Below are 14,155 nucleotides of genomic sequence, written 5' to 3'. Positions count from 1 at the left end.
TTCAAGGTCAGTCTGAACTACAGAGCCATAGTAAGACCCTGTCTCAAAAAAAAAAAAAAAAGAATTTCCCACTAGCCCAAGGCAACCTATAAACCATCAGGGTCCTGGGGGCCAGAGGCACCTGTGTAGGCCCATCCTGCTCCTGGTGGGGCGTACCTGTATGGGGAGGAGTTTGTCCAGGGCAGACAAAGAAGCTAAGGCGAAGGGCAGAAGCTGTAGGAAGGAAGGAACCTCAGATGTGCATTCTGACAACTCCTGGGTCCCCATCACAGCGTGGTCTCCAGTGCCAGCTCAGCCTACACCCACCAGCCAGATGACCCCGGGTAAGCCTCTCAGCTTCTCTAAGCCTCTGTCTCTCCTCTCTAACACAGAGTTAGTAATAACAGCTGCAGAACAGAATACTCCCAGAGCTGGAAGAGCTGCAGAGAGGAAACTCCATCAGGAGTCGCAGAGAATCGGTTGGCCTGGGGATCTCTTGGTGGATGGGGATGACTCTTTTATTAGTATCTGGGTCCTGCCTGCTCCCCCAAACTCCCTGTGTGCTCCCCACCCAGGAGATTCCAGCACACTTCGGCTCCCACCCTCCGCACCTGTTGGGGTGGGCGGCCCCATTTCCACCCCCACGCACCGAGACATTTATGGAGCAGAGCCCAGGTATTCAGAGTGGTGCTTCTGGCAGCAGGGAAACACTGAGGGCCTCAATCCAAAGTTCCCAGGGGAAGGGGAAGGCAAAGGCTGGAGGTTCCTGCATTTCAGAAGCAGAGAATACTTACTGAACGCATCCACTGCCTTAGTCATATTGTTCTGGGCAGACCTGGGAAAATAAAAGAAGATAACCTTTTCTTACTGAAAATCAAAGAGGAAAATACTTCCCAGCTACTACATGTCCAGCCCATCTTCACCGCAGTTCAGAGAGCTCTGTGCTCCCGGCCTGATGAGCGCACCCGGTGAGCCGGGGGATCCTGCGTGGCCCAGATCCTTGCTTTACAGACTGGGTTTAAAGTGCTGCCCACAAGCAAAGGAACAAAGAAAATAACCATTCTGCATAGCGTGGTTGGGATGCAGAATTATCTTCCCATTGGAAATACGGCTTTGGGGTCGAAGCCCTGGCTTTATCACTTATTAAATAGCTGTAATATTTTAGGTGTGTTTTGGCTTGTCTCTAATGTCCCCAAAGCCTCATGTGGTCATCGGTGGGGTTTTTTCAGCACTGGCTGCATCTAGAGCGTGTGACGCTGGGACTGATTCATGGTGCAGTGCTGGGGGCAGGGTACTAGGTTACGGTGCTGCACTAAGCGCTGGGGCCCTCCTTGCTGCTCTGCTGCCTTCTGCCCGCCATGAGCCATTTCTCCTCTGAGATGCTCCTCTGCTGTGCCACCCTGCCATGGAGCCAGCTAAAAACGGGCTATAACCTCTGCAAACTGCGAGTTAAATAAACCTTTCCTTCTTTCACTGGCACCAGGTATTCTGCATCAGCAATGAGAAAAGTAACTGTCTTTGTTTCTCTAAGTCTTACTTCCTCATTTGTTTGTGTGTTTTGTGGTACCAGAGGCTGAACTCAGAACCTTGTACTAAGTTACATCCTAGTCCTTTGGTAACCAATTATTTTTATTTTTTATGGAGACAGTTTCACTATGTAGTCCGGCTGGCCTGGAAATCATGGTAATCCTCTAACTTCACCCTCTATGCTAGGATCACAGGCATGTGCCTCCATGCTCCAGGTTTTTTAACTTTTTCTTTTAGACAGGGTCTCATTAAATGACCAAATTGCCCAGACTGGGTTCCAATTTAAAATCGTCCTGCCTCAGCCTCCCAGTGCCAGAATTACAAACAGGCACCTGCACGCTCATTTGGAAAATAAGGACTGTACCACCTGGCTGCAGGAGTTAAGTGAGATAATGTAGTTTACGTATAATCTTTTTAAATTTAAGGATAATTGATAGTAACATGGTGAGAAAGATATTTTGTTTTGTTTTGTTATTTGTTTGTTTTCTGGCAGTCTTATTATATATTTCAAGCTAGCCTTGAACTCACTATGCATCCCAGGCTGGCCTCAATTCAAGGTGATCCTCTTGCCTCAGCCTCCAGAATGTTCAGAGTACAGGGGTGCACCACCACAGTGAGCTGAAAGTTTTTAAAAGATTACAATTTTTTGCCCTACCAGCCATGTCTAGTCGTCTTAGATCTTTATTATTTATTCATTAACTGATATTTCCAGTACTGGGACTGAACCCATAGCCTTCGCTCTGAGCTGCATTCCCAGACCTTTCTTATTTTTTGACATAGGATCTTGCTAAGTGGCCAAATTGCCCAAGGTGAGACTGAATTTGCAACCCTCCTGCCTAAGGCTCTCAAATTGCAGGGGTTACAGGCATGCACCACCACAGACTGCTTCCTAGTATGGTGGTACATGCCTGCAATCCCAGCATTTGGAGGCTGAGTCAGGAGGACTGTCAGGAGTTCCAGGACAGCCTAGGCCACCTCATTGTGAATTCAAGGCCAACCTATAGTACAAAGCATGATTCTGTCAAAGAAACCAAGAAACCAGAAAGGAACCTGAGATGAAGGAGGGATGCTGCGCTGCTATTTGCAGCTTTATACCATTTTCTGAACGGCCTTATTTAAGAGGGATCTTTGGGTATCAGTTTCCACTTACAGCTCCCATGGCTGCCAGTCAGACCTCGGGTAAACCGTAGCTCCTCACTGGCTTTTACCCTGACCTTGCCTCTCACACCTCTCCTGCTCCCTGCTCCGGCGCCTTCCACCTTCTCTAGCAGCAGGAGCCTATCTCGTCCTCTCCTGCCGACCCAGCAATGCCAGCCTCAGCTCTCCGCTCCCCTCAGCACCCGACTCTCGGCACCCGCCCTCCTCCAGGTCCCCCGAAGGCTCACTGTGGCCCCTCCTTGCATGCATCCTGCCCACTGTAAAGGGAATTCCCACGGGAACAGGGACAGCTTAACTTGCTGCTTTGTGGTTTTAAAAAAAACTGCCACACAAGGGGCGTTATTCAGAGAACAGAGATACAGAACCTCGGCGCTTGGGAGATGAGTTAAGAGTGGAGTGAGCAGTCTGCTGAGAACGGCACCGATCACGGGTGTGCAATCCTCTCCTCCCCAGTAGACAGCGACTGTCACTTCACAACTGGCTGGCACTGTTAGGAGCACGTCCCCAGGTGTCTTCGGTATGCAAACATCAAGAGCGTGCTCGCAGGAACTGCACCACTGTCCTCGACAGGTGATGGACTCCTACGTGACCCCAGTCACACATGTAGTCAGTCACTGACTGGGGTGCTGTTATGTAGCACATAACTGTCTGCATGTGTAGATATGTAACACATACATGTGTAAACACACATACATACATGCACCCAAAGTATCCCCCTCTCCCTTGCTTTATTTTATTATTTATCTATTTTTTGTCTTTTTGAGACAGGGTCTTGCCATGCCGTTTAGGCTGGCCTTGAGCTCACTTTGTAACCCAGGCTGGTCTCAAACTCACAAGGATTCTCCTGCCTCAGCCTCCCGAATGCTAGGATTACAAATGTGTACCACCACGCCCAGCTTTTTCTCCCTTGATTTAAATAAACAAGGCAAACTTAGTGTATTCACTAAGTGATTCACATGTGATTCCACAGCTGGAGCGTCTGGGCCCTTTTTTGAATGGAAAAAGCAACATAGAATGTTCAGTGCACAAATTTTAACACATTAAAAGCTATGGGACAATCCACATAATTATCAATTCACAAGACAAAATGAGGGTGGCAAAGAAGGATTTCTCTTTTCCTACCCAAACCTAGATGACAGCAGAGAGACCACCGTGATGTTTTGAACAGCATTGCCATGGAAATGCTCAGGTAACTTATAGTACTCACAGAAACACAGGGTGCCAGGCTGCTCGTGGGGCTTTCCCAAGTGGGGAAACCACCTGGACGGTTAGTACAGGGGCCTGTGGGGCACACAGGAACCTGAGGAACACAGGAACCTGAGGGCTTGACAGAAACAGGAGCTTCGGGCAAACACTGTGTTCTATTTCACTTTATCACCGTGTCCTTGTGCGGGAAACACACGAGAAGTTGCTGAAGCAGCGAGGAAACACAGGCCTGGAGACGAGAGGCTCTCACTGCCGGGTCACGCAGCGTCAGGCAAGACTGGCCGCAGCCCTGCTTCCTGCAAACCCTGCTCTCTCGCCCTTCTCAGGTGACCTCTGCCTTCCTCCTCCTCATGCTCCCCCTTCACCTTCCTTCCTTTTCTGTCCGAACGCGCTCCCCGCCTGTCTACCTGTGGTAACCAGCAGACAACCAGCGAGCAGTGGGGACAGGCAGGCTGGTCCCGCTGGGCTGGATCCCCTGCAGCTCTGTCTGAACTGGAGAACGACTGCCTCCCCATTTCTTACTCGTGGATTTCCAGGTCTTGGTCATCGGAAGACTCATCTTCTCCAAGGACATTTGTAGGATCTGGTTTCCGAATGAGGAAAAACAGAACGGTGCCCACGAGGCTAATCACTGTTAGGGCAATGAACACTGTTCTCCGGTCACTCTCTGGAGAGGAAAGAGGAAAAACACATAGCATGGAGTAGACAGTTCCTCAATGACAATAATCATAATTATTTGGGGTTTCTTTCTGAAACAGAGTCTCTCTACGTACTTCAGGCTGACCTCGAACTCACCGTGGAGTACAGGATGGCCTGGAACTCACAGGGAAGCTCCTGCCTCAGCCTCCAGAGGGCTGGGATTACAGGTGTGTGCCACCACACTCACCTTGAGTTACTATTATGTTGAAGATTGTTTCTAAGGGGCAAAATACTTCCTCATTAAATATTTATTTTAATGCATCAGTAAAAATTTAGAGAGAGGTGATATCACTTCTGTCCTTTAGCTAGAGAGTTACTAACAAGCCAAAAGAAAAATAGCACAAAAATCCAATCACATTATTTTAGTCAAAGAACTGGATGGCCAGCAAAATTGAGCATTCAAGTGTTTCCTGGTGATTCACTGCATGCCCTTCTTCACACTCTGGGATCCCTAATCTACAATGCGAGTCTAATTCATCAAACCCAGGAGAAGGCTTCCAAATGCGAACACCCAGAAGACATGGTACCAAAGTTCATCGGGACAAAGCTTGACTAAAGCACCAGTGACATTTCTGTGCACTTCAAACACACTTTGAACATATCTAAACAAAACAATGAGTAACACAAACCTGATATTTGGGTTTTCCCTTGCCAGGCAAAATATATGTAGAGGTTTCCAAAGAACAAGCTGAGGGGAGAGAAGGGAGAGAGGTTGCTAGAAATTATTATAATACTTATGGTTTTCAAAGACAATACTTTGTTGAGAAAGAGAGAGGACGCAATTCATAGACTACCTGCCCTAGGTTACCTCAAAGTTTCAGCGCCAGCCTCTTTCTGAGAAAGTAACCAAGCCAGACAGAATTCAGACTCCCTGCATGTGATGTAAACTGATTCAGAGCAGCCCTCCCCTGCACGGCCCTGACTCACTGTGAGACGTGATTCAGTGGCACTCAGCAAATGATTACTGGAAACAAGCTTATGCTACTTTTAAAAGTCTTTTGAAGAAGCTATGAAAAAAATCTAAACTAAGCCATTCTCTGCATCTGAACAGGTATTTATTTTGCATACTCTCCTAGGGAAGGAAGCATTCATCTATACTACCATTTCCTGCTCTACAACTCCAGAAAATGAAATGTTTTTTACCAAGCCTTGTTGAAGCCAAACTCCTGGACAAGGATCCATGAAGGTAAAGCCCTGGGATTTCTGAAACCCAACAGCCTTGGGCAGGATGGGTTCCACCTTCCTCCTAGGAAATATGCAATGTGTGGTACAGCTCAGCATTGGTGTAGATTTGGCTCTAAATTTTAATGTATTTTCTAACAGCTCCCAGGCAGTGAGGCCCCATGGGAAGGTCACGGCTGCTGGAGTCCAGGTATTGATGGTATAAACTGGCTCAGTTACTCTCCTTCTAGTCTTTGCTTTCTCACCCATAGAATGAATACCTTCTCAACTCACGTGGGGATTCTGTAAAATTATGTAGAATCCAACAGTCCCTGAAACACAGCAGAGGCTAAAAACATGCAAGTTAATATTTCTGCTAGTAATCTTATGTTCCAATGAGGTAGTCTCCTGCATTCTAAGCATCTATAAAAGTCTGAATCTGTATTGCAGTCAGCAAGGAACATAAGGCATACAACATGGAAGACCTGAATTTTCAATGAAACAAACACCTAGTAAGTGATGGGACCAAAAAAGAAACGACACCTTGCATTCCAAAGGGTTATTACCTGGACTGTAAGAGCGCCCAGAAAATTCCACTGTTTCTCCCAATAGTGTACTCATCTGAATTGATTGTCAGGCAGTTTCCTTGCGCTGTCCAAAGTACTAAAATTCAAACCAGAAGTTTATCAAGGGAATGAAGTGACCGGTTTTACATGCTGAGCCCACCAATGACACCCTCAGACCAGGAAACAGGTAGAATCAAAATGCTCACCAGCCGCCGCAATTCCAATGAACACAGACGCCGTGTAGAAGGACCAGGCAAAAGGCTGGATAAAAACGGCAATGTACATGCTAAAATATAACAGGTCAACGTATTACGGTCAAATGATACCTGAAACAGAATGTCAAGTATCCTTCTAGGAGTCACTTCTGAAGGTTCTCCTCTTAAAATTCAACTGTAAACGGCTTCCTCGGCTTTGAAAAAAGGGACAAATGTGACTTGCCTTTTTTTGTTGTTTTTTGAAACAAGATCTTGCTATGTAGTTCAGATTGGCCTTGAGCTCACTATGTAGCCCAGGCTGGCCTCGAAATCTAAGCAATCCTTCTGCCTCAGCCTGCTGAGTGCTGGGATTACAGGTGTGTGCCACCACGCCCATCAACCTGTTAATTTCTTACCCTATTTCAAATTTGTCAAAAGTGTACAGGTTTGCAGTGGCCTCTACGAACAGCTTAGTAAATGACAGAGGGCAGCTCCAGAGTTCAGGAGCATTTTATTACTTCACTGGAATCTCCATTAGTCAACTTGCTGGGTAGAAGGAAAGATTACTTTTCAACCCTCATGAAAAGAGCTCTTTGGATACTATTTATTACAGTAAGACAGAAGCAGACCTGCATACACCCCATTAGTTAGAATGGTCTGTACCTCTGAGCAACAAGCAGAGAGCTGAGCCTTAAAATACCAGCTTCTATTCTGTTCATGTTAAGCCTGCAAGTTCTTGTGAAGTTTTCTATGGGCTTCGAAGATGCTGGAAGTGAGTGGAAGAAGAGTGTGCTACTCACCTGTAAAATAAACCGCTGGCAAACATGGAGAGCTGAGGGCCCACGATGGCGACCACAGATGGCGTGATCAAATTGGACGCAGAGAACACTCCATAAATAATTGCCATGCTGCACACACAACACACAAAAGGGAAAAAGCTCTTAAGCACTGTTTTTCTTAATATATAGATATAGATAATAGATATATGGCCTAGGCTGGCCTTGAATTCATAGCAATCCTGCCTCAGCCTCCCAAGAGTTGGGATTATAGGTATGAACCACCACTTCCAGCTCAAAAATTCTACTAGCAGAACTCTATCTAGGGCTGCAGGTACAGCTCAGTAGTACAGCCCTTGTCTAGCATGTAGAAAACCTTGTGTTCAATACCAGCATGGCCAAAAAAAGGCAAAAGAAAGAAAAAAAAAACTCTACTTAGGTTCCTGAGGATAAGCAATATTCTTCAGTCAAGATTTATTATGATCACCTTAAACTAAATAACGTGCACAAAATATCGAAGTCTCCTCAGAAGTTTCTTTTAATCAGTTGCCTACAACATTTTCAGTGTACTGACAGGCTATAATAAAGCTACCACACAACACGTGCTAGGCCAAGTACTGCAGAGATATTTCTTCTTTCAAGCCTGAAGCTCTCAGAAGGTGCCATGTTGCCAGCAGTTTGGTGGCTGGTGAATGGCACTCTTTCTCCAGGGGCTCAAGTTAACCAGGCTGCACCATAAATTAGCCTGCAACCTCTGGCAACTGCATACTTTCTTACTATAAATAACAAGCATGGAGTTGTAACTTGCTTAATCCAAAATTTATTAACTCAAAATAATGGTCTCGTGTGAATGTTTTTCAGTTACTACTACATCTATCTTGTTTTTTACCTTTTCGAGGGTCCTGATTTCACTTACTAGTCAATATTGTAAACTCAAAGTAGAATATGCTTTGACTTTGGTCAGTCTCTCAAATATCAAATGTGTTCTTTATACTTGTTTTAGAGTTCTAGGGCTTGAAACCAGGGCCTTGGGCATGCTAGGCAATTTCTCAAATCCTGAGCTACATCCTCACCAATGTATACTTATTTTAAAACACTGTTTTACAGATAAATATATATAATTTTATTTGCCAATTACATTTTTAAAGAAATCTGTTTGTATGCAAACACACATACACACTGCACTCTCAGCTACAATCACAAGGTATTAGTGACTTGTGAAGGTCTTTTCACTTTCATCTGTAGAACTGAGACGAAGCAACAAAAACCTAAAATTTCTGATGAAATTATAATTGCTGGGCGACTACTAACACAGGAGAACAAAATATCTTAAGAGTCACAAAAAAATGCCTGTTTCGAATTGGGAAAATGTAATTGTGACAATACTGAGCACTTACTAAATGTCACCCACTGTGCCAAGTGCTTTATATCCACTCTCTTTGCAAAGAAACTGGGCTAACCTAACAATCTAGTTATGAAGCCGGGATTTAAAGCCCAATCTAATTTCACAGGAAACTAAAACCTGATCACCTTTAATCGCACTGTGTCCCAAATAGAGTACTGTAGTCTAGATACTGAGAAGACAAAAAAGCCATCCTAAAGTCAATCAGTATTTTATTGATGGTGATTCTGATGGAACTGAAGCAACTACCATTACATGCAAAGTAAAATCAAGCACACAGTACAATACCTGGTATATCCACTGCCGTGAAAATCCGTGCTATTTAAGCTCCTGATGACAGTTTGCTGTATAGAAAACAAAGCTAATCAACAAACACGTTTTGCAATCCTTTAATCCTTATTCCCAGGGGCTGGGATTTAGCTCAGCGGCATAAGCTCCTGCCTTGCAAGCAGGCAGTCGTGAGTTTGATCCCTGGTACCGATAAAAACGAAAAAGACTAAAAAAAAAAAAATCCTTTTTCTCTTTTGAAAGACCGACTCCAAGCACTCAGAAAGATGTCAAGATTCGCAATATCCAATACTTAATGCCAAACGTCCAGTCTGAGAGGAAAACGGGCGACAGAACTGGAGAAGGCAAACCAACGATTGGCAAGGCGGCGACGACCAACCACACCTGTACCTTGGATTTTATTACTTTAACCACCTGGCTATTAACGCGGAGCTCAGTACAGAAAAGGAGAAAGTACTGTCAACACACAAATCCCACATCAAATCGGAGAAATAAACGTTAACACAGGAGAAATACCTGACATGAAATCAAGTCCCATCATAGAACATGAGAAAGGCTAGGTGACAAAACAGAAGATGCAATTTACACACGCTATTCGATATCATCGAAGTTTATAATCGTTTCAGAATGCACTGACACATGCACTTCAGGAAGAAGTGCTGAAGAACAGGAAGAACAGATTCCAACTCACCGCCACATTTCCACAAGTCTGAAAGGCAGTGAACATAAACATAAAAGCAACTCCTAAAATAATAATGTTGAAAAGCTTTTTGGATTCCGGGGACATTTTGGCTCCGCTCTGCCGGAGGTCAGCAGCGGCCCGGGACGGTCAGCTCTCCTCCGGGCAAGCCCACTGACAATCCCGGGCAAACAAGACCGCGAAGGCAAGAGGCAGATCCGGGAGCACGGGAGCAAAACTGTCAACTTCCACTTCTCGATTCACAATCCAGGCGTGGAGTGAAGTCCCCCCAGCGAGCCCCGTTAGGACATTCCCGGGACACGATCCGAGTAAGGAAGAGCCCAACACCGGAAGACAGCCAAGAATGCAGCCGCTCCAGGTTGAGGGGCCCGCGGGGGATTAGGAGCAAGGACAAATTGAGCGGCCCCAGGGCCCCGCCCACTAGGCCTGACTCACTGCGGGCCACAGGACAAGTCAGCTGACTACGGCCGCTGCGCCCTCTGGGAGTAGTAGTCCAGCCGGCTCGTGTGCGCACGCGTAATGCGAAGATCTCGCCACAACTCATACCGCCTCTGGGGGCTCGGGGGCGGTGATCTAGCCAAAGGAGGTTGTGCAATGAAACCCCGCGAAAGCCCATCCAGAGTTGTGGAAGGGAGTCTAGAGTGACGGGGTGCGGCCTGAGGAAGCCGGGAACATAAGTCAACAGGAATAGGGGTATCCCATTGACAAAGGCGGGAAGGAAAGGCGGGCAGAAGTGGAGCCGAAAGCTTAGGTAATAGCATGGAAAAGGCGGGGCCCAGGTGACGGGCACCGCCTTCTTCCACTAGTCGGAGCGCTCTCGCCTTGCCTCGCCGACAGAATGCGTTTCGCGGGCTTTCCAACCGCCTGCAAACGCCTCCTCCCCTCTCACCAGCCGTGACTGCGCGCTTTTCTGCCCGCCCGCCGAGCTCTGCGCAGGCGCAATGGGCGGAGCGGGCGGCGCGGGAGCGACGTTGTACGTTGAGGCGAGGAGAGCCAATCAGATGATTCATTTCCGGGTGGCGCGGGCGCCATTTTGTGAGCGGAGATATAAGAGGCCGCAGGGCCGGCGCCAGCTCATTTGCTGCTCAGGTGCGCCTGGCTGCGGTGTTCGTCTGCCGTCCCGCCTGTCCTTCACCTCTCCCACGCGGACCAACACGGACTGGGGAGAGGCGCGGTGTCTCGCCGCCGCGACCTGAGGAAGCCGCCGCTTCGTCAGAGCGTGCGGGCCCGCACGGAGCCTTAGCGTCTGGGCGCCAGTTCCCGGCCCGGGCCGCTCCACAGCCATGAGCTACGGGCGCCCGCCTCCCGACGTGGAGGGCATGACCTCCCTCAAGGTTGATAACCTGACCTACCGCACCTCGCCGGACACCCTGAGGCGCGTCTTCGAGAAGTACGGGCGCGTCGGCGACGTGTACATCCCGCGGGACCGCTACACCAAGGAGTCCCGTGGCTTCGCCTTCGTCCGCTTCCACGACAAGCGCGACGCCGAGGACGCCATGGACGCCATGGACGGGGCCGTGCTGGACGGCCGCGAGCTGCGCGTGCAGATGGCGCGCTACGGCCGCCCGCCGGACTCGCACCACAGCCGCCGCGGGCCGCCCCCCCGGAGGTACGGGGGCGGCGGCTACGGACGCCGGAGCCGCAGGTGAGCGGGCGGGCGGGTCCCCGCTGGCGGCCGGGAAATGGCGCCGGGCCGCGAGATAATGGCGGCGCGGGCGGGCGGGCGGGGCGGGGCGGGCGGGCTCGGATCCGCGGGGCTGCACTGAGTGCCGCGCCGCCCGTCCCGCCGCAGCCCCCGGAGGCGCCGCCGCAGCCGGTCCCGAAGTCGGAGCCGATCGCGATCCCGCAGCCGATCCCGCTACAGCCGCTCCAAGTCTCGGTCCCGCACGCGCTCGCGCTCCCGCTCGACCTCCAAGTCCAGATCGGCGCGAAGGTCCAAGTCCAAGTCCTCGTCGGTGTCCAGGTCCCGGTCGCGGTCGCGGTCCAGGTCGAGGTCCAGGAGCCCGCCCCCAGTGTCCAAGAGGGAATCGAAGTCCAGGTCGCGGTCCAAGAGCCCCCCCAAGTCTCCCGAAGAGGAAGGAGCCGTGTCGTCGTGAGCGAATGGTAATGCCCGCGGGGATCCGAGGCGCAGGCTGGCTCGAGAGTGGGGAGTGGAGTAGGTCGTAGCCGGCTAGTGTGGAGGTGACTCCGGCGTTGGGAGTGCTGCTATGAAGTGACTCGGCTTTGGGAGTGATGCTGAAGAGGGGTCTGCAGAAAGGATGAGTGCTAAGCTTAGATAATGATGGCTGTTTCGTGAACTGTTTTGAGACCTATGAATGAAAATGATTATTTCTTGCTGTTTTTATCCAACGTCTGCATTTTCCCCCTTTAAAGCTGCGGTCTCCTGTTTGCTAAAAGAATATTGGCCAGTATTGCAGATTTTAACTGATTTGGCTGATCCTCCAGGGACCAGTTTCTGTGGGCGTGTATTGGAGCAGGTTTGTCTTTAAATGTTAAAGATGCACTATCCTGTTAGAGCAAAAGCGATCAGTTCAACTATCGTTGTACTGACTGGGACATCATATTCTAATGGATGTGGCAAAGGAATTGCAATTGAAGCAATGAACTTTTGGAAAGCCAAAAGAAAGTCTACAGGTATTGCACTGGGTGGGGAAAGGATAGTGTGTCTTTAACTCTCAAATTGTTTGGTCCTATTTTTTAAAAGGAAAGGGCCCTAAATAGCTCGGATAAAAACATCCTTGATTGCCAAATATTTCATTTGAAAAGGATTTCTTAAAATGTAATCTAATTTCACGTTGCTTTTGTTTGGATACAGCCCTTTTTCCCCCCCCCCTTTTTCTTTTTACCCCTACCTCCCCCCCCACCTTGGTTATTTGGCCAAGAAATGATAACTTCAAATTTGTAAATACTGATTTTGAAAATTTTCTAATTGGGCCTTTCAAAACTTAATGGCTGGGTGGAACCTTACTGTAACCCATTTGTTTCACCAGAGCCTTAGTGAATACATACCTGAAAACTGAAACCATGTGCGCTTTAGTGCCTTTTACAAGGGAAGGTAAACTGAACTTTTTTCTTTTCAAACCTAGATAAATCGGCAAGCAGCGTAACAGAGGACTTTGGGAAAAAGGACCACGAACTCAGTCCATCGGTCCATTGGAGAGTCCTTGGAAAGAGCAACTGGCTATTGAAAAGGTTATTTTGTAACATTTGTCTAACTTTTTACTTGTTTTAAACTTTGCCTCAGGTGGCAAACTTCATTTTATGTGCCATTTTGTTGCTGTTATTCAAATTTCTTGTAATTTAGTGAGGTGAACGACTTCAGATTTCATTATTGGATTGGATATTTGAGGTAAAATTTCCTTTTGTTTATATAGTGCTGACTTCTTTTGTTTGAAATTAAACAGATTGGTAACCTAATTTGTGGCCTCCTGACTTTTAAGGGAACGTGTGCAGCCATTACACACAGCCTAAAGCTGTGAAGAGATTGACTCAACATTGCCTTCATTCCTTAAAATTAAAAACCTACAAAAGTCAGTGTAAATTTGTTTATATGTTACTGACTTTCAGACCTAAATGGTAATCTGAACCCAAATTTGTATAAGGACTTTTCAGGTGAAAAGACTTGATTTTCTTATTTTCTTATTTTTTTTTTCTTTTTTTTTTTTTTTTTTGAAAGGACCGCTTACCAAACCCAATTCTAATCTCTTCTCTTGTGTATTTTTGTGCACTAGGCGCAGTTGTGTAGCAGTTGAGTAATGCTGGTTAGCTGTTAAGGTGGCGTGTTGCAGTGCAGAGTGCTTGGCTGTTTCCTGTTTTCTCCCGATTGCTCCTGTGTAAAGATGCCTTGTCGTGCAGAAACAAATGGCTGTCCAGTTTATTAAAATGCCTGTCAACTGCACTTCCAGTCACCCGGGCCTTGCATATAAATAACGGAGCATACAGTGAGCACATCTAGCTGGTGATAAATACACCTTTTTTTCCCCCTACTCCCCCCAAAATGGTAAATCTGATCATCTTCATGTACGAACTTAAAATATGGAAATTGTTAAGGAAACAAATGGTTTGTAACTTTGTAAGTACTTAAAACATGGTGTATCTTTGCTTATGAATATTCTGTACTATAACCATTGTTTCTGTAGTTTTAATTAAAATGTTTTCTTGGTGTTAATAGAATGTCTTTGTGCTCTTTTTGCATTTATTCGAAAGTTATGTGCACTTTTGTTGGTGTATAGCCATAGATGGTAAAGCTTTTGACGCTCTTCAGTGATAAGAGCCTGATGCGGCACATAGTGTAGGTTCGTCATGGATGTTATACAGCATAAAGACAGTAAAATGTTAGTACAGGGGCTGGGGGTACAACTCTGGCACAGTGCCTGCCTGGCAAGGGCAAAGCCCCAAGATCCATTTCCCAGTGCCCACAAAAATGCTAATACCTGGTTTTCCTTCATTAAAGTATAAATGCCAGATGACACCCTGACATCATTGCTAAGCTAGCACTT

The 14,155-nt window shown here is 47.3% G+C and overlaps 2 protein-coding genes across 7 annotated transcripts in view; one reads left to right on the top strand and one right to left on the bottom strand.

Annotated features, from left to right (window-relative positions):
- Mfsd11 (major facilitator superfamily domain containing 11) overlaps nt 1-10,446 on the bottom strand; it is a 30,721-nt gene extending 20,275 nt beyond the window's left edge. Inside the window, exons 1-9 of one of the 3 annotated variants that reach the window (XM_013147080.3) lie at nt 10,092-10,446; nt 8,957-9,012; nt 7,291-7,398; nt 6,503-6,582; nt 6,297-6,393; nt 5,199-5,257; nt 4,393-4,537; nt 774-814; nt 157-213 (exon numbers count right to left, since the gene is read on the bottom strand). In XM_013147080.3, coding sequence (XP_013002534.2) covers nt 157-213; nt 774-814; nt 4,393-4,537; nt 5,199-5,257; nt 6,297-6,393; nt 6,503-6,582; nt 7,291-7,397 — 586 coding nt within the window. In that variant the 5' untranslated portion in view covers nt 7,398; nt 8,957-9,012; nt 10,092-10,446. The other 2 variants (XM_013147079.3, XM_003464924.5) reach the window with 2 other exon arrangements.
- Nucleotides 10,447-10,939: 493 nt separating this feature from the next.
- On the top strand, nt 10,940-13,829 carry Srsf2 (serine and arginine rich splicing factor 2). Of its 4 annotated transcripts, none has more exons than XR_010045026.1 (4): nt 10,940-11,301; nt 11,449-11,759; nt 12,743-12,848; nt 13,388-13,829. XR_010045026.1 is itself a non-coding variant. In XM_063241716.1 (3 exons), the coding sequence occupies exons 1-2, from the start codon at nt 10,940-10,942 to the stop codon at nt 11,750-11,752; spliced, it is 666 nt and encodes a 221-aa protein (XP_063097786.1). In that variant the 3' UTR covers nt 11,753-11,759; nt 12,743-13,829. The 4 variants fall into 4 exon arrangements, 2 of the variants coding, with proteins under 2 accessions (XP_063097786.1, XP_063097787.1); XR_010045025.1 differs by adding an exon at nt 12,030-12,133 and having other exon boundaries at nt 12,743-13,829; XM_063241716.1 differs by having other exon boundaries at nt 12,743-13,829.
- Nucleotides 13,830-14,155: the final 326 nt, after the last annotated feature.

This window comes from Cavia porcellus, unplaced genomic scaffold (genome assembly GCF_034190915.1).
Source record: "Cavia porcellus strain 051 isolate PalLab524CR breed Dunkin Hartley unplaced genomic scaffold, mCavPor4.1 scaffold_32, whole genome shotgun sequence".
Taxonomy (NCBI): domain Eukaryota; kingdom Metazoa; phylum Chordata; class Mammalia; order Rodentia; family Caviidae; genus Cavia; species Cavia porcellus.
This window is presented reverse-complemented; position numbering and strand designations above follow the sequence as displayed.

Excerpts from the sequence above, each read along its gene's own strand:
- Srsf2 (XM_063241716.1), top strand. The coding sequence starts at position 10,940 with ATGAGCTACGGGCGCCCGCCTCCCGACGTGGAGGGCATGACCTCCCTC. Across the intron at positions 11,302-11,448 it reads TACGGACGCCGGAGCCGCAG|CCCCCGGAGGCGCCGCCGCA; the intron begins GTGAGCGGGCGG and ends GTCCCGCCGCAG.